This window comes from Artemia sp. Qi Xiang Cuo, chromosome 8 (assembly GCF_049724085.1).
Source record: "Artemia sp. Qi Xiang Cuo chromosome 8, ASM4972408v1, whole genome shotgun sequence".
Classification (NCBI taxonomy): domain Eukaryota; kingdom Metazoa; phylum Arthropoda; class Branchiopoda; order Anostraca; family Artemiidae; genus Artemia; species Artemia sp. Qi Xiang Cuo.
In genome coordinates this window covers 21,293,798-21,319,047 of record NC_142801.1, presented here as the reverse complement: position 1 = coordinate 21,319,047, position 25,250 = coordinate 21,293,798, and the positions used below count along the sequence as shown (strand labels likewise).

The 25,250-nt window shown below is 36.0% G+C and overlaps 2 protein-coding genes across 6 annotated transcripts; one reads left to right on the top strand and one right to left on the bottom strand.

The window, feature by feature from the left end:
* Nucleotides 1-339: 339 nt before the first annotated feature.
* Nucleotides 340-23,518, top strand: asf1 (histone chaperone asf1). 5 transcript variants are annotated; one of them, XM_089093285.1, is made up of 2 exons: nucleotides 340-403; nucleotides 22,880-23,518. In XM_089093285.1, exon 2 carries the CDS (start codon nucleotides 22,888-22,890, stop codon nucleotides 23,455-23,457), a length of 570 nt encoding a protein of 189 aa, XP_088949411.1. In that variant the 5' UTR covers nucleotides 340-403; nucleotides 22,880-22,887; the 3' UTR covers nucleotides 23,458-23,518. The 5 variants fall into 5 exon arrangements, with proteins under 5 accessions (XP_088949411.1, XP_088949410.1, XP_088949412.1 ...); XM_089093284.1 differs by lacking the exon at nucleotides 340-403 and adding an exon at nucleotides 408-526; XM_089093286.1 differs by lacking the exon at nucleotides 340-403 and adding an exon at nucleotides 415-510.
* Nucleotides 8,961-10,031, bottom strand: LOC148949239 (uncharacterized). The gene has a single exon (XM_089092659.1). It carries the CDS (start codon nucleotides 10,029-10,031, stop codon nucleotides 8,961-8,963), a length of 1,071 nt encoding a protein of 356 aa, XP_088948785.1.
* Nucleotides 23,519-25,250: the final 1,732 nt, after the last annotated feature.

Below are 25,250 nucleotides of genomic sequence, written 5' to 3'. Positions count from 1 at the left end.
TTTTTGACTTGGTGGGTGCAATGGGTAAATCTGAATGTTGAGAGAATTTTTCGACCTCCTTCTAGACCTTTATAAATTAGTGAAGGTCGAGTTTGTGATTATAGATAGACTCTGCAACAAGATCATTAATTCTAAATTTGATTGAACAAGACGCATCTGAAGCATATCCATTGTTTTTTTTTTACACCCGCGAATCTGTTGTTTAAATATTTGGCCGAGTGACTGCAAATGGAGATGACAATGATTGCGGATTCGGCATTCTGGCAGATTTGCAGAATCTGCCAAATGGAGACGCGCTTTATGGTTTGTTTACACATTGGAGATTTGCTCGGGTGGTCTGGCATACACGAATTCATAGGAAGAAAGGAAAACAAAACTTGAATAATTGGCGGGAGATCTGCGGGTATTTTTAGTTTGAATTGTGGTCTATCGTCTTTGATTATCTTTGCAAACAGCCAACCTTAAGCTGGTTTTCTTTTGCATAGTGAAACTAGGTGTTTACTAGTCCAGGTGTCACATTTCTTAAGTAGGCTATTCATGTAATCTAGACCTAGCATACATTAGGCTAGGCTTATATGAAGCTGAGAGTAAACCCTGTAAGCTAAATAAAATTCTTTAACATGGGAAGGAGTGGAGGTAGGTACTTCCAATAGCTTCCCAGGACATACTTTAGTCTGTAGATCCATCCCTGAAAGTTTATTTCCCTACCTAACCACTTTCCAAGATAACAAAAAGGGTAAATATTTACTAAATCATTTTATTGAGTTACAACTAAAATGAATATACTATTTGATTCCTTTTGGTCAATATATACCAAATCATATTATTGAGTTAGGACTAAAGTGAATACACCATTTGATGCCTTTTTTTATGCTGATTACAAACATAATAAGCATTTCTATCGGAAATGAATTTCATCCCCCCCCCTATATATGCCAATTCAGGGTTAGGTTGGGCTAGGTTAGGTATAGCCTATATAGGGGGGGGGGGGTGCTGAAATTCATTTCCAATAGAAATGCTTATTAGGCTATATTCGTAATCAGCATAAAAAAAGGCGGTAAAATTCGACTTTAGCTACTTTTGACTATCTTGGAAAGGGGTTAGGTTAAGAAAATGAAACTTTCAGGGATGGGTCTACAGGCTAAAGTATGTCCTGGGAAGATATTTTGAAGCATCCACCTCCACTCCTTCTCCCTCTAGAGGGTCCTGACCTTTGATGACCTTTAAAAATATATGAGTTATATAAATTAAACCTTGCAAAATAGATCTTCCGCTTAAATGAGGTACAACAAAATGGTTTTTAGCTTCACAACTTTGCTCAATCCCAATTTATAAGGTTTTAAAGATATTCAAATACATTTCATAAATTTTGGAAATAAACTATTTATAGGCTATGTCTTAAAATTCTGCTAAAATAACTGAAATTGCATTTTCAGAGCTAAAGCCAGAGAAAAAGAAACTGATAACTGAAAATTAAGGTAAAATGTTGTTGTCAAAATTTCAATGGGTATAGACCTGTCATGTAGGCAAATTTCAGGACCCTCTAGAGGGAGAAGGAGTGGAGGTAGGTACTTCAAAATACCTTCCCGGGACATACTTTAGCCTGTAGACCCATCCCTGAAAGTTTCATTGTCCTAACCTAACCCCTTCCCAAGATAGCCAAAAGTAGCTAAAGTAGAATTTTACCAAAAAGGCATCGAATGGTGTATTCACTTTATTTGAAACTCAATAATATGATTTGGTATATATTGACCTTCCTTTTTTTATGCTCTTTACAAATATAATAATCATTTCTGTCAGAAATGAATTTTAGCCCCCACCCCTATATATACCAATTCAGGGTATATATTTGCACATTAGGGGGATGGGGACAAAAGTTTAAACTTACCTCTCAGCTACATCAGAAATAAAATAACCACCCCCCCCATAATGTGAAAATATATAACCTGATTTGGTATATATAGGGGTGGGGGCTAAAATTCATTTCCAACAAAAATGGTTATTATAGCCTATTTGTAAAGGGCATTGAGTGGTATATTCACTTTAGTTGTAACTCAATAATATGATTTGGTAAATATTTACTGTCCAAATTATAATCTTTCCATGAATTTTTCTGTTGCTTGATATGGCAAGAATGTTGTCAACTTGCAATTTTTCAAGGTTCAATAGGCTATAGGCCTACACAAGATCCCATAACTGACTAGGACAAGGTGAACATAATACTTTTTCTCATACCAACTATATACTAATAATCAGTTCACCTATAAATGTAATCACCTGTAAATGCACCCCACCCTCTCATAGCCCTGGGAATATTAAAACTAAAGGAATTACTAAAACAGTGAAATTTTTATTTTATAATTTTCATGATGTTTCTATTCATCAGATAATCATGTTTTCTCACTATTATATACTTTTTAAAATCATATTCAATTATATTTTGGTAAATGATTCACTCAATCACACACAGAAATAAATTGCAAATTGAAAAGATTAACTGGTTTAATATAGGAGCTAGAAGAGTAGGCTATTGCTCTATGTTTAAGCCTACTCAAGAGGTAACACTATGCAATTCTGAAAGCAACTTGAAAAAAGTCCAAGAATAATAATAATTTCTTTTAACATTACTTAATCAAGTAAATTTAATTTAATCCTACCCCCCCCCCCCTGCATTATTATAAAAAAAATATAAAAAAAAATAATAATTTTTTATAAAAATTTTACCAAATTAAGTTATTTAATATTATATATATATATTTACATTTTTAATTTAGTTCTCAAACTTTTACAGTGTTTCCATGGGGGGGGGGGGTCAGTAAATTAGAACCTTGCTGTTGTTTAAGGTTGTTGAGTTAGGAAAATATATTGTGAATTTATTATACAAGATTCCTTTTTCTTAAATATGCATAGCAAAAGATTAGGCCAGTAAAATTCTTACTTAAGGACTTCTTGCTATCTTGAAAGGTAGTGGAATTAGATTAATGGAAATTTCTGGGCTAAAAATATAATTAGGGAAGGTTTTGCCCAGCTACTCTTTCTACCCTTTATTACTCTCTAGGGCTTAGAAAATTGTATACATGACTATCTAAGTTTTGACAAAAATGTTTTACCATGATTTTGAGTTTCTAGTTTCTTTTCCATTGGCTTTAGTTGTTGAAAAAAAAATCCTGTCATTTCAATAAAATATTAGGGCATCAAGGCAGTGGCACCAATTTATGAAAATGTAAGGAGGGGGGCAATATTTTTTTTTTTTTAATGAAGATTCCAAAAAAAACATTGAGCAAACATACATAAAACAGAGTATAGCAGCAACTTGGCTGATTGGCAAAATTGTCAACTAATCAATCCAAATCAAGTTTCTTTACCTCTTGTTTTTCAATGGCAATTATCATGAAATTGCTGAGTCTGTTGTTTCCTGTTGTTGATTGCAGATAGTTCTTCACATGCCCTAATACCAAGAAGAATTGTTCATTGCTGGCAGTGGTCACAGGCAAAGTAGCCACTAGCTTCATCAGTTTTAGCACTGTGGAATAGGCAAATAGGAGGTTGGATAAGATTTTGATGGCTTGAAGAAAATCCATCTTTGAAATATCACTTTTTGACAGATGCAGCTTTGCAAGAGAAAGCTGGGATTCTATGGCATGGTCATCTACATTGAGAATCCCTTGATAATGACACATAAACCTTTCCACTTTCAAAAGTTTGAGAAAACTGGAACTTGAGGGGTTGAAGACAGATAAAGCATTAAGCAGGGGCATATTTTACATGAAACACTGATCTATCTCACTTGTGAAATGGTCTGTTACCTCAAAGTACAGAGGTTTACTGGAGTCTGATTGAGCTGGCTGACTGTTATTGTGTTTACTGGCTTGTGAGTTTGAAAGAAAGTCTTTGAGACAAATGGAAATGGCTTGACATCTCTTGCTATGATCACTGGTTTTAGATTGTGGAGATTTTTATTCCTGGATATCATGTAAAGCCAAGAATTTGGATATGTTTTTGCTTAGAGTGTCTTGTATGTCCCAAAAGTCAGTGCAAGTGCCTTATAAATCAACAAGCAGAGCAGAACAGAGTTTATCAGAGCAACTGCTCTGATAAACAACTTACAATGACTTTTTCCATTATGTGCAAAGTTGAGACAAAAGAGGCAGAGTTGATTTTGTCCATTGCCTCAAATGCTGCCTCACCATTGGAACTATCAGAGATTGTGGCAATCACAGCAACAATACAATCAAATCTTTCCTTCACCTTTGAAATAGAGTGGACTGCATGAAACCAGCAATTCTGGATGGTCCTCTCAAGCTCCAAGACTTTTTGCCCACTGATATGCTGGGATTCCACAAATAGCTTGTATTGAGAATTGCTGCATGATATAAATGTGTAAAGTCTTTGCACCACAGAGAAAAATTCTGAAAGTTTGCTGATATTTTTTAGGCAGTCTGTCAAAACTAAGTTTAATCTGTGGGCATGACAGTGTACATAAACTGCATAAGGTACCTTCTCCCTAAACTTCGCTTGAACTCCATTAAATCCCCACTCATAATGGATGCACCATCATAACATTGGGCAATATGACACGTCAAATCTACACCATACTTTTCTATAGTTTCACAAATCAAGGTGGATAAGCTCTTGGCATCTAATTTGTGCACACAAATGGTACTCATGGTACTAGGGCCCTCCATCCTCAAGTCTTATCCTTTAGACAATTGGTGCCCCCTCAGGCATGGTATTTTGAGATAGTGTTTACCTATCTCTCTTTCACAGCTAAGTAGCAAGGTAAATCAAATGGATCTGTGTTATCAAGGTTATCAAAATGGCATATTGCAATATGTTGGAAACAGCTGTGGGTATCAAGTTGAAACTTTCCAGGGGGTGGGGGGTGGGAGGGCAAGTTGACATTGAACTATGACTTAGAGGAGAGGGTACAGCTAAATCAAAAGACATTATGTGCATCCAGGTAATCAAAATATCATACCTGCTATACCTTGAGAACAACTTGAGGGATGGAGATGAAACTTTCAGGTAGCATAGGCAAAGAAAATAGGGGGGGGGGGGTCAGGGGGACTTATATATATATATATAAATTTATTTCCCATCATAAATGTAAAATACAACACTGATGGAGTATAAAGAAAGAAAATGGAAAAAAAAAAAAAATTATGTATTTAATTTATAACATAATAATTATAATTAAAAAAAAAACCAAAAAACACCAAAACACACAAGAAAAAAAAAAAAAAAAAAAAAAAAAAAAAAAAAAAAAAAATAAGGGCAAATATCAATCAATCAATCAATCAATCAATAAATTTATTTCCCCAAAAAAAAACATGATGTAAACACGGAGTAAAACTTTAGACGGTAACAAATTACATAAAGGCACTAAACAAGGTATTCGTCGGATCCAGCGACTTCTCAAATCGCAGTCTCCGTTCCGCAATTGCTTTATAGTAGTAGACTCATAGTAGACTCATTTATTTATAAACAACTATCGTAGCCGTGGCCGAAGCCCCGACTAAATGGCGCTGTTTAGTACATTGCATAAAACTGGTCACTGGCGGTTTAAATAACTGACAAAAAAAGGCACGAAAGAATTGCTGTGACGGGTTGTTCGACACTTTGGCGGCACTAGTTGATTTTTATGGCGGGTGTTGGCGGTGATAGGTGCAGGTGGGGGAAGCAACGAACGGTGTTTCTCGGACGAAAGAAGGGACTGCCCAAAATTGCACATTAACTGTAAGCGCCTATCACGCAAAGTTGGCAGTCGTAAGGTACTAAGGGCAGCCTCATAAGAGTTGTATTTCGGGCCTAGTATCACTTTCACTGCCCTTTTTTGAAGGGCTTCCAGATCTTCACTTTGGTGTTCAATATTATGAGATTGAGGGCCCCAAACAGGACACGAATCTTCAAAGATAGGGCGCACATACGTGACTTAAACTGTCTTCATCTGCCTTTGTGAGAAACCCAAACGGCGCAAGGTAATTAGCGACTGTAATGCGTAACTACCTTTTTTCACCAGACCGGCGATGTGCGCGCTAAATGAACAGTCGTCACTGAAAGTAACCCCGAGAATCACTGAGGTTGAGGTAGTAGGGTACCAAGGAACCGGGCAAGAGAGGTCACGCTTAAGCGGATTAAACCTCATGACTTTTGTTTTATTCATATTAAGCTGGAGGTCGTTAATGCTACACGCCTCGAGAAAGGAGTTCCTGATCTCACTGCTGAACTGGGGATACACGTCTGACTTTTCAGCAAGATATTTCAGAAGTAGGGAGAGATCGTCCACGTATTTGAATCTGTCTTCAAACTCGAGGATAATGTAGTTAATTACCGCTAAAAACAAAAGAGCTGCCAGCTTAGTGCCTTGTGGTGCGCCACACGTTAGTTCAGCCCACTCAGAGTTTAAGTCACTAGGGAAGAGAGCATAGACACACTGACAGCGGTTACGCAGGAAGTCAACAACTAAGAGCAAAATATGCTTCCTAGCGCCCATCTTTTTGAGGTTATTTGCTGCTGTATAGTGGCGGATCAAGTCAAAAGCCTTACGATAGTCGACTAAAAGCAGGTCAACGAGGCTACTGCCTTTGTCCAACCACTCGGTAATCAGGTGGTAGAGACGTACTAGATAATGCGTCGTACTACTCCCTTTCAAGCAGCCGTACTGAAACGGATCTAGGGCTGGCTGAACTTGGGCTAGGAGCTCTCTATAAATAAAAGATTCAGTCACTTTAGCCATATTAGGCGTAATAGAAATCGGACGAAGCTGATTGCAGGACTTCGGGTCTTTGACTTTAGGTAAGACGCGGACGTAGGCTTTTTCCAAGCACTCGGGAATTTGTGCTCCTTGAACGACTGATTGATCACTGATGAGAGTGGTTTTGCTAAAAACATAGAATATTCTCTTAAAAGTTTAACTGGCAATTCTCCTGGGTAAGAAGCACAGTTGCTTTTTAACTTTTGAAGTTCTTTATACACCGCGAACTCGGATACTTCAACGATTGTATCTTCAGAGACGTCAGCAATGAGGGCTTCGATTTCGGCTTCGGTGAAGGACGGGTGAGTAGTACAGATTGAAGTGAAAAAGGCGTTCACTTCGGCTGATTTTATCAGCGTTTTGTCGTCTTTCTGTATCTTAATTTCACTGGTGGTACGTTTACCGGTAAGACGCTTGACTTCAGAGTGCCACCTACGGGGCTCACCTTGAAGGAGAGGCGAGACTTTGTCATGAACGTACCTTTTCTGCGCTGCTCGTAACAGTTTAACAATGCGGTTACGAAGTTTGTTTGCTTGAACAATATCCCCACTGCGATGTAACTGGCAGCGAGTTAAGATAAGCTTCTTTAGATCGGGTGTTACCCAAGGTTTGTCAGTATCACTAACAGTTATTTTTTTCTCAGGGAAATGTTCGTGATATTTACATGACAGCAAAGAGTTGAAAGTATCAACTTTCTGGTCGATATCTGTCATAGAGCAAATCTCATCAAAGTCAAACGTCCCAATCCACTGTCCAAAGGAACGAATTGCCTCTTTAGTCATAGGTCGAGTGGCAATTTTTACTTTACGTGGTGCTGGAAGGCCAACTTTGGCCTTCCAAAGAAGTGTGTTATGGTCAGAGTTATGCAACGGACCGAGAGAGCAGGGTACTTCGTAAAAATCGGGAATGTTCGTAAAAATAAGATCTAATATACTACCACTGACGTGAGTAGGGATTGAGACAACTTGCTTAAGGTCAAGCATGCTGGAGACCCATGCCTTATTAGTCTGATTGAAATCACCAGCGATTACAAAAGCAGGCGCTGCGTGTCTGCGGCGTAGGTCATCAGTGCAGTTTTGGATATACTGGATCAGTTCTTTTCTGTTCTTTGCACTTTCGGGGTAGTAAACTGCAGCTACAACCAAGCACGAATATCGCTTTGATAGGCGCTTTGGTTTGCATTCGACCCAAATTACTTCATGGCATGATTCACTGGGCTGACTTAGTAATTTACAAGGTAAGTCTTCCCGAAAGAACAGTCCGACCCCACCGCCTCGTCGGTTAATTCCTCGGTCGCGTCTCGTATTAAAAAAACACTTGTACCCCTTGATATGCCCGGTTTCATCGTTAATATCCCAACATTCTGTGATAACAGCAATGGGGGAACTCGTCTGTTTAAGAACTACTTCAAGTTCGTCGGTTTTATTGTTTAGTGATCGGGCATTACATACTAGGATATTGGGAAGTCTGCACTTCGACAAGAAAAACTCAGGTGTTAGGGGGGGGTGGGGTACTTGACAGTGACGATACTGGGTCAGCGTACCACGGACGAAGCGAAGGAGGGATTTCACTAGGAGGGATGCAGTTAACTACTGTCAGAATACGTTCCCTTGCTGTACTGAGAGACCTCGCTCTGTTGTTAGAAACGAGAACAGGGATAGCACAATTTTTATTTCTTTGGCCTCCTCTTTTCCCTCTGTGGCTACGCTTGGATCGCTGTTGACTTGGATTGACATCTGGCGGCTTTCTCAACAGTCGAAAGAGCCTTAAGTTAATGAAAATAAATGGCGCCACTGTCAGACGAGATGAATTCAGTTCGTATAAATCAGCTTTTCCGTACTTTAATGCCATCATTATTGCACTAATGGAAACTCTGACAGTCAAATTTTCGATTATTCATACCACCACAGCAGAAAAGAAACCATGAGAAAATTCACAAATAAAGCTATACTTGTACGACGCTCAGGCTGCTATTTGAGCGCTCTGGAACGCCATCTCCAATTAAACTCCAAAATACAAAATATATGGCGCCACTGTCATCGAGATGAATTCAGTTCGTATAAGTCGGCTTTTCAGTTCTTTAATGCCATCATTAGTGCACTAATGGAAACTAGGAAAGTCAAATTTTCGATTACTTACACCACCACAGCAGAAAAACCACGAGAAAATTCACAAATCAAGCTATAATTGGACGACGCTCAGGCTGCTACTTGAGCGCTACACAGTAAGGAGTAAGGAGCAAAAAGGATTTAAAAGGATCTGTGACCCCATATACAGAAACCAGGCACCGGTTTCTGGCCCAAAGAGGTATGCCAAGGAGGAACTTGGCATACCGAAAAAACAACGTTCGTAGCGTCTTCTTATCCGAGATAGTTAATATACTCCAAAAGTGTGAAAGAGCAAGCAAAAGGGGCATAGCAAATGCATTGTAAATTTTTGATAATATACTTCTTTTGTATCGAGCTTTACAGGGAACAAGCATACCATATGTCTTACGAAGCTTCGAACCAACAAATTCTGGCAAAAGCGATCGGGTATGCCTCAGATCACTCCCAATCGGAAGTCCAAGGTAACTGATACTTGGCAATAGAGGTATCGGATGACCATCTAGACAAACATTATTCGGGGAGGGCCGGTTACGCGATTTACCAAATGCGACAACCTCACTCTTCTCAGCATTAAACTTCAATCCGATTTTCCTATACTCAATACATAAAATATCAAAATTTTCCTCTATACCCGAGACAGTCCTGCTGAGAGTCAATATATCGTCAGCGTAGTTCAGAAGCGACATATCAAGGCCTCGGTAGATAAATGTCGTGCGAACTTTCTTCTGAGCCTCCAGGACACTGTTATTATATAGTGGGGGTGAAGATACACCCCCCTGCCTAATACCTTTCCATACACGTATTACACACTTCGAAATTGCAAAACCATCTCGTGTCGGTACTTTAATAACAACATACAGTTTGCTGTACATATTCCTGTAAACACGTAAAATTGAGCGATCAAGACCACGATCCTCAGCGCTGATTAAAAGCTGAGGATGAATTCCCGAGTCAAACGCACGCGAAACGTCGTGACCGGCAATAAGAAGAATATCGTCTTTCTCTTCAACATCAACTAAAACATGAGAAATAAAAATCGGTACATTTTCTCGACTGTAAAATTTTTTAAAAACGAACTGATTTTCTTTTGTCGAACATACTTCTGTTATATCATCATAAAATATACTATCTAGCAAATTACAAAGAAAATATGACAACGGGATTGTCATATATTAACTGCATTTAATTTTATCCCTTCCCTTCTTATCAACCGGGGTTACAACACCAGCACAGAACACATCGGGGACTAACCCCCGTATTATGTATTTTTTTTTGGGAGGGGGAGTGACTATGATTAGCATGGCTCTGATCCACCTAAACCTTTTTGTACTTTAAGCTCCTATGAAGATTAGAATATGTTCACCACTGAAGGTGAGGTAAATCAAAAGCTGCTATGTCATCACCAAAATAACATTTGTAATATAATTGGAATGGCCTAGGGTATGAAGTTGAAACTTTTAGTTTTGGGGGTCAAGTGGACCTTAAGTTTTTCTTTTGGGGAGGTGGGGGAGGGGCTAAAAAAAAATTCGCCAATCCACTTAACGTTTTTGCACTATAAGCCTTTACATATTGCTACTTATTCTAAGTAACCTACATTAAAGAGTATGGATAATGATGTACAATTTGTCAGCTAAAAATAATGCACTTATCATAAGCAAGTTTACATTCTTATGGATCTGGCATAAACTGGTATGGTAGGCTTACATAGACAGTGTGAAACCACTCTTGCCTAGCTTTTTGCTAACTTAAAAAGCTAGATGAAAAAACATTCAGGAATGGATCTTTAGTCCAATTATGTCCAAGGAAGCTACTTTGAAGTTCATACCACTGCTTGAAAATCCCTTTTTAGACCCATGTATGTGTTGTAGATTTCATTCTGACAATTCTATTCCTCTAGCTCAAACATTTTCCAAGATTTTGAAAAGCCTGGGTCCTGAAAGGGTAGAGGTGGATGCTCAAAAAAAAATTTCCCAAGTCATTTTCCAAATCACATTTTTAGCTCAACAATATCCCAAGTTAGCAAAAACATTAAAACTGTTATTTTACTGAACAAACCTGTCCATAAGGGGTCTGCAGCCCAGATCAGGATAAAATTCTAGATAAGTGACTTTTGCTCTAATAGAATTTTTATTTTTAGCCAGGCAAACAAACTTTCCAGGAATAAATCTAGGAAGTCTGGTTTCTTGAGCTATAAAATATGAGCTATATTCTAAGCCAAATTTATTATTATTTAATTTTTTTACCTATTACCTACTTTAAACATATCCCATGTCCATGAAAAGCCAGTACCATACAGGGAAAAGGCAAAGGAAGAATCTTAGCACAATATCTAAATCATTACTGTTCAGAAAGTTGTGGTGATAAAATAACTTGAAGACATCTTTCCATGCCTTAATTTGGGCTTAATGTCTTTTCATAGTTTTTTTCACCCAGTTTAATAACATTCCAAGAAAGCACCAAGCTGCAATCTTGCCTTTTTATCAAATTATGACGTTTTGAACTTTAAAATGTCCCTTTTTGAACCCTGAGGAGGGGAAAATGTTCTCTCCTCCTAAATATTGGTTGCAGTGTCTTTATAGTGAATATGTCTGAACTCTGTATGATAGCATTTAAAATGGTATTTAGATGTCAGTTGACATCTAAGCACTTTTGCATTACCCTGACCTGACCATGCATTGTGCTGTTTTTCTCCCTAAATTTTACCCCTAGATAATTGGTTGAAAAAATGTAACTACATGAAAATAATATTTTAATTTGTTTGTTAGCTGAGTTGTGAATGTTTTTAAGACACTATTTTATATTTCTTTTTTTAATATGAGCCTAAAAATATCTCAAATAATTAATTAATTAGACCATTAGGCTTTGTCTACCTCTGAATGATAAAAAGCTTTGATGAAAAAAGGATCAGCCTCTGTAAAGATCTGAATAATTTTTGTGCTGTGGTGGTAGATTGTCAAAATGGCCCTCTCTGGCAGTTCTATTCTGTTGATGTTGAATCCCAAAACAGATCAAATTTATAATTTTGAAGGGATAAATAAATAACAGAAAATAATCCTGTTGCTAAATCTGTAAATTAATTTTCTAATCCAGAGACAGCATTGTTTTTATAGTCATTTAATTCCAGATTCTTATTTTATTTATCCTTATAGGCTACCACTGATGCTTATTGAAGAGAAATCATTTATGCAATGTTTAGCATGTTTTGTTCTATAGTTGAATTTTAATGAAAAAGAGGAGGCTTTAAATGAATTAAAGGCGTTAGAAGAAAAGCTTGTTTGAGCAAAGTTTACATATCTCCATGCAGAGCCATGTGTCCTCTTTTATATGCAAGCTGGATAGAGGCTTTTTAAACCCAAAAATTTGATTTTTGGCCCCTCCCAAGTAGAGAATCTTAAATACATGCCAGGACTAGACTAACCTAAAAGGATCAATTCTGAAACAACAAAATGCAGTTTAACAACTAACTGTGTAAAATGAGTACTAAAGTGTAATATGGTGTGTACAGTAAGTATAACACATAGAATGTAAAAGATATGACAAAGCTGGGCATGAAAAGTAGGCCTATGTATTAAGTAAGCAGTCAATATAAGCAGTATTTGACTTTCAAATTTGTGTGGTTCTTTTTAGGCAGGAATGAGTGACAGTGCCAGGAATAAAGACACTTTTCACTGCTACCTGGCCACAATACAAGTCCAGCTATAACAACTAGGACTGGGCAACATGCCAAAACTATCATCATATTGGGATATATTTTAACAGACATAAAAGTTGAGCATATTTTCCTTCAAATTGTCCTGGAAAATCATTTTGAGAAAAGAGTGGGAATGATGTAGAAAAACTTATTAATTCTAGAGTATCTGAGTTTTTGGAGAATATTTCCTTTTTCCATTCTAATCAGTTCGGTTTTTGTAAGGGGATGTCTACTGAACAGGCAGTTTTATTTTTGACAACGTTTGTGCATGATGCTTTGGACCAAGGTTTTAAGGTGGCGTCTATTTTTTTAGATATTGTTAAAGCGTTTGATTCAGTTGACCATGAAATTTTAATTAAGAAGCTAGAAAATTGTGGAATTAGAGGAAATACGTTGAAGTTATTTGAAACTTTTTGGAGAGGTAGGACCCAGTGCGTTGACATTTCTAATGTGAGGTCTGGTGAAAGAATGGTTGATTATGATGTTCCACAGGGTTCTGTTTTAGGTTTGCTTTTATTCTTGGTTTATATTAACGACTTACAATTTTCTGTTTTGGATTTGTTAGATAGTGCACATTCTAATTGTAGGGTGATTATTCCTAGTTTTGCAGATGATACCCATTTTACTGCTGCAGCAAAGACTGAATCTGATTTAATAGAGATAATGAGAAGTGGTATGTTAGGAATAGATAAGTGGATGAGAGTGAATAAGCTTTTGTTAAACCATAGTAAATCAGGTTTTATTATGTATGGTAGATCATCAGATTTTTACCCTTGGGTTGTTGATTTGCTAATGGAGAATTATGTAATTAAGCATACAAATACTATACAATACCTTGGTGTTATTGTGGATGAAGGCCTGAGTTTTGAAAATCATGTTTCTTTTATTAGTAGTAAGATTGCAAGAAATGTTGGAATGATGAGAAAGTTAAAAAATATTTTTCAGGATTCTGTTTTGAGATTGATTTATTTTTTGTTAGTTCACCCGTATTTAGTATATTGCGTGAGTATATGGTCTAGCACATTTTCAGTGCGTTTGCAGCAGTTACGTGTGATACAAAATATGGCACTGCGAGTGTTGTCTGGAGATAATTGGAGAACCTTGGTGAGATCCCAATATGTACAGTTAAATATTATCCCTGTGTCAGGTCTTGGAAAATTTTACCATGGATTATTTATGTTTAAGTATTTTTCTAATTTGGTTCCCAAGTGTTTTTTAAATTTATTTATTTCTGGTGATGATGTACACAATTATCCTACTCGTCATGCTAGAGATATACAGACACCTCAAGTTACTAGTACTAGATTGCTATTTTCAATACGTCATGTGGGGCCAGTTGTCTGGAATAATTTGCCTGTTTCTTTAAAAAGGTCAGCGAATCTATGTAAATTCTGTCGGGACCTTAAAGCCCTTTGTCTCCCTAGGTGTGAATTTGTTTAAAGGGTGGTATAATTGAGTCACTCAGGTTTGCCTGGAACCCGTTTTTCCTGTATTTTTTTTTTTTTTTTGTTTTGTTTATTTATTATTTATGGGATGGCAACGGGAAGATTTGGAGTATGTGAAGTATTGATTTTTGGTTATTGCAACCAGGAGCTGAGTGAGTGTAAGATTTTAATTTTTTCTTCTTTTTTTCTTTTTCTTTCTTTCTTCTTTTTCTTTTTCTCTTTTTTTCTCTTCTTTCTCTTTAGTATGTTATTATAAGTGCTAATTTTAAGAGGGTAAATACTTCCGAACAAGCATTAGCTTATGGAAGGTTATTTGTTTTTTTTTGTGTTGTGTTGTTTTTGGAATAAACCCTTATCTTAGATGGAAATGTGATTACTTGAAACTTACTGCATATTATAAAACAAGAATTCCATTGCTAGCGTTTCCTTTATTTTTGTATGTAGGCTATGACAGTATCTAGGGCCATTAGGGGGTGGAGTGCATTGGCACAAATGTGACTATAAAAATCAGCAAGAGCCTAAAATGAAACATCCATTGGTGCTACTCTTTTTGTTTTGCAGGATTTCCTTTGGAGGATCTGTGACTCTGTACTAACACCCACATGGTATTGACTCTACACTAAAACTCCAAATGTGAAGTTTTGAGTCCCACCTTTGCTCAATTCAAAATTTATAAAGTTTTAAAGATTTAAAATCTATTTCTTATATTTAGGAAAAAAAACTTTGATGTGGCTTAAAATTCTAGCAAAATCATATGAATTTGATTTTCAAAAAATGGAGGCAATTAAAAAGAGACTGAAAACCCAAGATCAAGGTAAAATGTTATGTCTCAAATTCAGATAGCCATAGACCTGTCATCTGTCCAATCTTCTAAGCCCTAGTAATAAAGAAAAGGTAGAGATGGTAGCTTGATAATGCCCTTTCAGAGTATATTCTAAGCCCTGGATTCATCTACAAAAGTTTCATTCACCTAACTCAACTATATTCCAAGATAGCAAGAAGCCCCTCAATTAACTTTACCATTCCTTTGCTTCACTTTGCAATCCTCCCCCAAGTGGAACAAATAGCACAGCTCTTTTCTTATTAATTTAGCATCAACTGCTTAACAAGTTGCAGGAAGAAAAGAGTCATGCTATTGAAGTTACAATGAGTATTATATAATATGGGCTATGTATTTGTCCATTGGGGGAGGGGGGTAAAGTGAAGAAAAGCAACCTTTAGGAATGATATAAGTAGGTATTTTAGAGTATTTTAAAGTAGTTTTCAGAATCCTATAGAGTAACATCCCCAGTACTCAGACAGTGCCTAATCTTGAATAAATATTTTGATTAAACTACATCTTTCATAAATATGGACAAAAGGTTCCAATTCTTAATAATGATGTAGGTACTCGGGATTGGCTAATGGTTGGGACTGGGCTTGTAAGTACTGGTTAACTACAATCTACTACAATTTTTTATTTTTTTTTTATTTAGACTTTTAACAAAAGTTGTATTTTGCTTCATAATGCTTGCTTTCAGTTGAACATATCCATGGTATAGTCTGTGTCTGATTTAGGTATTTTGTTCTAACTTTAAGAACCTTATGTCCAGGATTAAGATGTCCTCATATGCTGACATTGAATAAACTTACATTTGTGATTAAGGTATAGCATCATCCCCTACTATGGAGCATTATACTTAACCTTCAATTCTGCAAGATGGTTCTGCTGTCCTGTTGTAAAGTGGTTTGAGCACCATTATGTCCCCTCATACCCATTGGGAATTAGGCCTTATGCTTCTAAATTATTTTTTTAAATAGGCTCATGTCAAAAGCTAAATGAGGATATCTCACATCTTCCTTGACATGATACCTGGTTATACTTAGTTTTCTCCTGCTCAAGGAACCCATTGCAAACCAACTAGCTTTTCTGACAGCCCACACCAGGAGTCCTCCATGCAGAAATTTTTCTTGGGAGATGTATCTCATTGTGCTAGGGCCAGGTATCTCAGCTCAGCACTATTTATTACCTCCTTAAGTAGTATGGCCTATTTTTGTCCCAACATTGGACCCTGATAAAATTCTCCTCCAATCTTGTGGGAACATGGCTGGACAGAAATCAATCCTTCCACAATTTTTACTGTCCAGTGCATCTATAATGCACTGTACATCTTCCTATTTCAAACTTTTGCCATTAGTGCTTATCACCCTGGTTGTGATGAGTTTTGCTGCTTCTGCAAGGCTTGTTTCTTGGTTTGGTAGATTGCACTTCTTCTTATTCTTTCTTTTTCATTGCCAGTACCACCAACAGAAATATTCCCTCTGTCCTCAAGTCTTATCTTTTAGACAATTGGTGCCCCTCAGGTATGGTATTTTGAGATAGTGTTTACCTATCTCTCTTTCACAGCTAAGCAGCAAGGTAAGTCAAAAGGATCTCCGTATTATCAAGTTTATCAAAACAGCATATTGCAATATCTTGGGAACAACTTTGCATATCAAGTTGAAACTTTCAGGGGGGGGAGGGGAGGGCAAGTTGACATTGAACTGTGACTTCTCACAGCTAAATCAAAAGACATTATGTGCATCCAGGTCATCAAAATACCCTACCTGCAATATCTTGAGAACAGCTTGAGGGGTGGAGTTCAAACTTTCAGGTAGCATAGGTAAAGAAAAGGGCAGGGGATCAGGGGGACTTATTTATTTTCGGGGGGAGGGGAGTGACTATGATTGGCATGGCTCTGATCCACCTAAACTTTTTGCACTTTAAGCTCCTTTGAAGATTAGAATATGTTCACCACTGAAGGTGAGGTAAATCAAAAGCTGCTATGTCATCACCAAAATAACATTTGTAATATAAATGGAATGGCCTAGGGTATGAAGTTGAAACTTTTAGTTTTGGGGGTCAAGTGGACACTAAGTTTTTCTTTTGGGGAGGTGGGGGAGGGGCTAAAAATATTTCCTCCAATTCACCTAAACGTTTTTGCGCTATAAGCCTGTACATGTTGCTACTTATTCTAAGCAGCTTACATTAAAGAGAATGGATAATGATGTATGATTTGTCAGCTTAAAATAATGCACTAATCAGAAGTAAGTTTACATTCTTATGGATCTGGCATAAACCAGTATGGTAGGCTTACATAGCCAGTGTGAAACCACTCTTGCCTAGCCTTTTGCTAACTTAAAAACCTAGATGAATAAAAAACTTTATGGAATAGATCTTTAGTCCAAATTATGACCAAGGAAGCTACTTTGAACTTCATACTACTGCTTGAAAATTCCTTTTTAGACCCATGTTTGAGCTTCAGATTTCCTTCTGACAGTTCTATTCCTCTAGCATAAACATTTTCCAAGATTTTGATAAGGTCAGGGTCCTGAAAGGGTGGAGATGGGTGCTCAAAAACATTTTCCCAAGTCCTAATCTAGGCTTTAGATCCATTCCTGAAAGTTTAGTTCTGCTAGCTCAACATTTTCCCAATTCCTAATCTAGGCTTTAGATCCATTTTTGGAAGTTTAACTCACCTAGCTCAACAATTATCCCAAGATACTAATCTAGGCTTTAGATCCATTCCTGAAAGTTTAATTTACTTAGCTCAACAATTTCCCATGTCCTAATCTAGGCTTTAGATCCATTCCTGAAAGTTCAATCCACTAAGCTCAACAATTTCCCAAGTCCTAATCTAGACTTTAGATCCATTCCTGAAAGTTTAATTCACCTAGCTCATTCCCAAGTCCTAATCTAGGCTTTAGATCCATTCCTGAACGTTTAATTCACCTAGCTCAACAATTTCCCAAGTTAACAAAAAGTTTCAAAATTGTTATTTTACTGAACAAACCTGTCTGTAAGGGATCTGCAGCCCAGATCAGGATAAAATTCTAGATAAGACTTTTGCTCTGCTAGAACGTTTTTATTTTTAGCTAGGCAAGCAAACCTTCCAGGAATAAATCTAGAAAGTCTGGTTTCTTGAGCTATAAAATGTGAGCTGGATTCTAAGCCAAATTTACTATTATTTTTTTTTCTTAACCTATGACTAACTTTCGTAGAATTGTTGAAATCATACTTACAGAGAAGAAATATAAATTTAGGGTTGGCAGCACTTCTGTCCCACCTTCCCCCCAGTTTTGTTTGAAGATCTATAAATCTATTTCTAGAGGTTTTATTCTACCTGCAAAACATATCCCATGTCCATGAAAAGCCAGTACCATACAGGGAAGGGGTAATGGAAGAAAGTAAGCAGAATATTTAAATCATTATAGTCAGGAAGGTTGTGGTGATAAAATAACTTAAAGACATTTTCCCATGCCTTAATTTGGGCTTTATGTCTATTTATAAAGTTCTGTTCCCTCAGTTTAATAATGTTCCAAGAAAGCACCAAGCTGCTATCTTGCATTTTTATCAAATTCTTTTTTTAAGCCTCTTCATCCATCCTTTCCCTAGGACGACACACGAACATTCTAATGCTATGTAAATTGGAACATTCAATCAGGCATGTATTCAGAGGGAGGGGGGTATCTGAAGAGTCTATACTGATAGGGGGTATTCTTCAGAAGGCAGGTCTAAAGGATTCCATCCCTCCCATTATCCACGGAAATCTCTTGAAACAAAAATATTAGAATACACAAAGATCCCAATATCTAGAACTCAAAATGTGCCTTTTGGAAGCTCGTCCCATGGAAAAAATCTATAATCCTCCCTTCTTTGGGTCTTGAGTTCATTACCCTAAGGAAGTGAATATGGTCAACTTCATGAGAATCCAAACCTTCAAATAACAAGAGTAGGATTATGCTAGTCAAAATGAAAAAGACAGAAGAAGAAATCATAAATACACAGTCTACTTCTACAAACAAACTATTGCTTAGCAGGGAAAGGCTGATTTTCTTACAAATTTCAAACATTACATGATAGTTTAGCAAGATCATGCAAAACTGTATTTCTCCTTGCAAGGGTGGTATAGGTGCAGTAGAGCCATTATTTCACAAAGAATATCAGACGATTTTTCCCCAGGGATCAAATATCAATAAGAATGCTGTTTTGGTTGGATTCGTTTTTTTTTCTTTTGTTTTTTTTTTATAGAGGATGACCTTCTGTAACATATCGCTGAAGAGGCGAAAATGTTCTCTCCTGTATGAAAAATAAAGACTGGTTGCAGCGTATTTTTAGTGTATATGTCTGGATGATTTTAAAGTGATTTAAGTGGAGAGTTTAAAGTTGTATTACAAAGAGTTTAGATAAGCATGTTTGAAAGAGTTATCCTTCAAGTAGACATTGTTAGTGTGGCCCACTGTAGAGAAATTTAACCATTATGGTTATAATCAAAGATATTGTCTGCTACAGTCTCGGCGTGTATAAAAGCTCCTCCAATTTTCTCTGTGTAAACTTGGTTCAAACAATCCAGTGTATATTTCTCAGTAGCTCAAGCCACTTTGAATAATGCTGCGAATTTGTATTATTCATGGTTGGGAACGCAGAAAGAAATGGAGTGAGCCAGCGAAGTGGTTTACTACTGTCCCATCTCACGCGTATGACTTAACTGAGTGGCCTATCCAGTATTTCTAAAAGGGGAGCTTGGACTAATTTTTAGCAAATACGAAAATTGCTAGTGCTAACTTCTAATCAACACAACAACAGGGAAACAGCTGGAATTTCATAAATAGTGGGAGAGGGATCCACAAAGTGGTGGGACTAGTGGAAATTTGCCACAAAATGTTTTACCACAAAGAGCCAACCTAATAGTTATAGCACAGATTATATATTAGGTTTTACAATAATCTGTGGTATTATATACTAATATTGCGCCATGAAGCTTCAAAACTTTTTTCTTCTTGGTAAGGAAAAACTTTTTTTGAGCCATAAAAATGCCCTTCGAAATTTGATGTAGGGCCTTTGTTTTTCTTCTAATAATTGGTGAAATAGCCCTATCCAAGAAGGTAACAAACATCTGTTAAGAAGTGTTTTTTTTTGTGAAATTCTTAGTGAGTTTTCAGAGAATTGAAGGACATCAAAAGAATTGTATTATAAGAAGAATATAAAATACTATGTGTTTTTATAATTGTTGTAAATTATGCCGCGAACATGCAAATTACGTACAAGACTTCTCTTGAAAAAGCATTTTTTTATGACTCATTAAGTTAACCCTCACGATTCTTTTCATTATCTTTCCAGTTTAGGGTTACATGAAGTTTGGTATAAAACTTGCTATGTTTCAGAATTGTGTTAAGATTATTTAAAATAATTTAATCATTCTAGTCTATGTCAGTTGCTAATCAAACTTTTTTGTCCAGGGCGTGTTTGGAGTCAGAGGGAGGGGGTATGCCCCTCACTACATCCACCAATGGCCTTACTTGCATAATTTGTTGTAGCTTAATTATTAAGCTTTAATATAACATAGCAAAAGACTTGCAGATGCCAAAACACATGATTTTAGTCATGCGCAATTCTAGGATTTTCTTTCTTTTTTGGAGAAAGGGAGGGGGTTGAGTTTTTTTTTTGATTCTTTATATTCAGTTCTCGTTTTATCTGTCTTGGCAAAATTAGCTTCGTTTTTACGAAAATTGTGATAAGAAAAAGGAGGTAACTAAATTTAATTTAGCTGCAAGACTGCATTCATGCCGACCACATAATTTCCCTTTGAGAAAAATTGATAAAACTTTGGAACTGAAATATCAATGTGAAGCACCAAATTTCCTAATCAAATGTCATCAGGTTATGGTATTGTTTAAATAAAACTTGTTTTTACCTTGATTATCCTTATGAATTCTTCCTTATCCCCTAGACGCTCGATTCCTCTTATTTCTTTTCTTGTTCTCCAGGCTGTGAGTACTGATGTCATACGCGTGATTACCCATGAAAAAATCTAATGTTGCTTATGTTTCTATTGGTTTATATGTTCTCTGTAGCAGCTACATCTCGGTCCGGCTTTGTCTAATGGCTGAGATACGGAATGATTGTACTGTTTGTATCTCTACATTGGTGTGGCCCCAAGATAGCATGTTGGAAGTGAGGTTATTGAATCTGTTGAGTTGAACTCACTTTTGACATTGAATTTATTTGGAAGAAAAATATGACAGAAACAGTTTCATTTCTAGAATATAATCTTTATGTTTTTTTCAGAAAAAGGGTATATCTCAGATGAAATAATGCTTTTAAAAATGTTTGAACTTGTCTAAAAAGTTCAGATAGTTTTTTTTTTAAGCCTAAATCCCAGAATAATAATTTAAACATTGCCAGGAGACTTGTCTCTAATATTCTGTAGCCACAATTAGAAAATAAGCATTTTTTTTTGTAAAAAAAGGCATTGAAGTCATTGATATTTTTCCTTTCTTATTTTCAAAAGCTATAAACCTTATTTGTTTTCTGTCAACAATAAAATAAATGATGTTTCCTCTTTTCATTTATTGATCAATTTTGTTGAACTGTTCACCATTACCAGCTAAAACAAAAGAATTTGTCAAAAGCACTTCAAATCTTTAAACACTATTGCCAGTGGTCAGAAACAAATGAATAATAGTTTTAAAATTTTATAGATAGAAAGCACATTTCTGTAATAACTTTACTATCTGTATTTTCTGTAGAAAGGAAAAGTGTATTTTTCATTTCTTGTGCCACCTCTTCAATATTTTCCTGGGATATGAAGGCTTTTCTGCGGATTTTCATTCTTCAAGCATACCACTAACGAAAGACTTTGACCCATTTTAGTCTCTGATTTTTTATTTCTCTGACCATTGTATGTAAGTCATAATTGTACATTTATGACTTACATACAAGGGGGAGTCAAGAAGAAGTATGATTTTTATTCTAGAAGTTTATTTGTTAAAAAAGCTCTTTATTCATTTTTTAAGCAATCTCCTTTACATAATCTATTTGTTTTGAATTTATTTACAAGGTTAAAATTATTGTTGAAACACTTTTATTTGACTGCTGTTGAATTAGATCATAGAGCATCTCCATTGTCAATGAACAACACTAAACCTTATAATGAGGAGCAATGAACCATTGTAGAAGGGTCAGCTGAAATTCTCTCTTTGGGCTCAAATGTAATCTGCCCTGTACTGCCAGAATAAGTAGACATGTAATATTTGTCTCAAAATAAAAATTATGGGTTTTGCTTTTAGTAAATAATGCTTTTCGCAGAAGGCACGTTATAGAACAGCATTTACAGGGAACTTTTGAGGGGTAGCACTGTCCCCTTACAAAGCCTTGTTTTTTTTTTTTTTAATTATCATTTCAGGCCTGAATACAATTATAAACAGTGTTTTGAATTTTAATGCCTTTTGTTTATTATATGTCTATGGTAAGAAATTTTGCTTTTTCTACTGTGTTGAAATTTTTATTTTCAATTTTGCTTCTATTTAAAATTTGCTATTTCTTCTTCTAAATAGTGGAAAAGATTCCTCTTTGGACATTGATCTAAAAAATCACCATCATATCTTTTTTAAAGTTTTGATTTACTGCTTATAAATGATTTACACAGGAAGGATTTTTAGGGAATCCTCTTTTCCAAACATACTTTCAAACGCAAATTGTTTCTAGTGGGCAAATTAGAAGCTATGAAAAGTAACAAATCCAGAATGGGGATTCTTCACTGGTTGTAAAATTTTTCAAGAATGAAAAATATCTTTGAGAATGAGCACTCGTACCCCTCTTCCAATTATAGCTTTAACTGGGCTAATTAGAGCATATAATTCAAGCGAGACCTATTTTGTTTGGGAATTACAAAGCTTTTTCTAAATCACTCCAAGTTTTGCCATCTTCCTAGAACAGCATTTTCATACTCTTCAATTTTTTGAGATCTACATGACTTTATTTAAAAATATTTTTTTTTACAACATTATCCAAATCAAATAATGGTTATCTAAAGATTGCACAACTCACTTTTGGTGAATATTAAACTTGTCTTTTTTTTAGATTTCAAGATGGCAAAAGTTCATGTTCACAATGTTGTTGTTCTTGATAATCCATCAATGTTCTCCAGCCCGTTTCAGTTTGAAATCACATTTGAATGCATAGAAGATCTCCAGGAAGATTTAGAATGGAAAATTATTTATGTTGGATCAGCAGAAAGTGAGGAGCATGATCAAGTTCTTGATACAGTGTTTGTTGGACCAGTTCCAGAAGGCCGCCACATGTTTGTGTTCCAAGCACCAGCACCAGACACATCAAAAATCCCTGCACAAGATGCTGTTGGAGTAACTGTTGTACTTTTGACATGTTCTTACAGAGACCAAGAGTTTTTACGTGTTGGCTATTATGTTAATAATGAATATACTGATCCTGAACTGAAAGAAAATCCCCCTGCAGTCCCTGAGTATGATAAACTCAGTCGAAACATATTAGCTGACAAACCAAGAGTGACAAGATTTAGGATTGATTGGAATGTAGCCAACAGCACAAAGCAAAGTGAAAATAATGACGTGAATACTAATTCTCTTGACTCAAGTGCTGGCAGTGTTCTGGCAAATGTTGTTGAGCCCATGGAGTCATAATTTCATTATAATATATTGCTTTCTACTAAATTATCTTAATTAAAATAATACTTTAAGTGAATGTGAGTGAAGTTGATAGTATTTTTCAAAGAAAGCCTCTGCTGCTGCTTTTAAAAAATTATGATGGTAAAATCAGAAATAGGAAATTGTTTATTGCAATCTACTATCTTGAAGTTTTTGAGAATAGGGCAAAACTCAAACAAAACTAGCCCATGGAGTCATACCGCCATTGTAATACATTGCCCTCTACTAAATTACGCCTTACATTAAAAAAAAGTCCTTGAATAGTAATATGAGTGAAGTTGCTAGTGTTTTGTTACAAAAGCCTCTGTTGCTATTTTTTGAAAATTATAATGAATTTAAAAACAGGATGTCATTATTGCCATCTAGCATCTTGAAGTTATTGAATAATAGCCTGTAAGTCATCAAGAATGCTGTTAGCTTCCAGTAGACCCTAAAGAGGTTTCTAAAATAATTTGTCTTCAAGCTAGATGTCATTAGTGTGAACATATTGACCAGCATGTTGCCTTATCACTAAAATTATCCTATTGACACCTACCTATCAACAAAAGGCGACGTTTTTCTTGGAAGAATACCAAGTTTTTGGGGATGCTAGCATATAGTTTATTGGTTACACCTACCTTGGGTCATTTAAAAAATAGATACAATATTGTTAGAAAAGAAATTGTGAATGGTTAAAATCTTAATTGTGGGTATTCTGAAGTGGTCTGTATTTCTTGAATTTTATTAGGCTGTTACTCATTTAAGTAGCTTACTAAAAAAAAAACAAGCAAGTAAAACTTGCTTTAATTAAGGTAAGATCCTTGTTTTGCATGCCAATAGTTGGCAATGGAAAAGTTTTTATGCTTTGTAAAATTGAAATATATCCTCTTTTTGAAAAATTCAGTATGACCCTATATTCATAATCTTTTCTTTAAAAAAAGTTAGAATCCAAAAAGCTATATAACCGATATATCTATTTTTTTCATCAGCAACATAGGCAGCACAATAGTGCTGCTTAAGTAAAGAACAATGTGGGCACAATGTATTATTTATTATTTTTTTGTTTGTTTAGACCTGGGCACTTTGTATTGAAAGCCGTAGAAACTACGGAAATGACTCATTCGATTAAAAATTGGAAGGGCTTTTGCCCTTTTTAATAGTCAAAAGTGATTGGAGGGCAACTAACACCCCTTCCACGCCCACCATTTACCCAAACACATCGAATCAAAATTTTGAGATAGCCATTTTGTTCAACATAGTTGAAAGATCCGGATACTGTATCTCCGAAAATGAAACTCCCCCCAGAGACATCAGAGCAAGGTTTGTAAGTTATGCCCAGGGGACATATAAGGTTTTTTATAGAAAGCATTGTTGTAGAAACTTCAAAAAAGGCTCATTTGATTGGAAATTGAAGGGCCAGTACAATTTTTAATAGTTGAAAGTGATTTGAGGGCAACTAACCCCCCTCTCACGCCCACCATTTCCCCAAACACATCCAATCGAAATTTTGAGATAGGCATTTTGTTCAATATACTTGAAAGGTTCGGAAATTATGTCTTTGAGGATGACGCTCCCCCCACAGCCCTTAGGGCAAGCATTGTAAGTTATGTCCTGGGGGCATATAAGGTTTTGTTATAGAAAGCGTTGTCGTTGAAACTTCAAAAAGGGCTCATTCAATTGGAAATTGAAAGGGCTAGTGACATTTTTAATAGTCAAAAGTTATTGGAGGGCAACTAACCCCCCTCTAATGCCCATCATTTCCCTAAACACGTCCAATCAAAATTTTGAGG

Excerpts from the sequence above, each read along its gene's own strand:
- LOC148949239 (XM_089092659.1), bottom strand. The coding sequence starts at position 10,031 with ATGACAATCCCGTTGTCATATTTTCTTTGTAATTTGCTAGATAGTATA.
- asf1 (XM_089093282.1), top strand. The coding sequence starts at position 14,087 with ATGGCAACGGGAAGATTTGGAGTATGTGAAGTATTGATTTTTGGTTAT. Across the intron at positions 14,157-22,879 it reads CAACCAGGAGCTGAGTGAGT|ATTTCAAGATGGCAAAAGTT; the intron begins GTAAGATTTTAA and ends TCTTTTTTTTAG.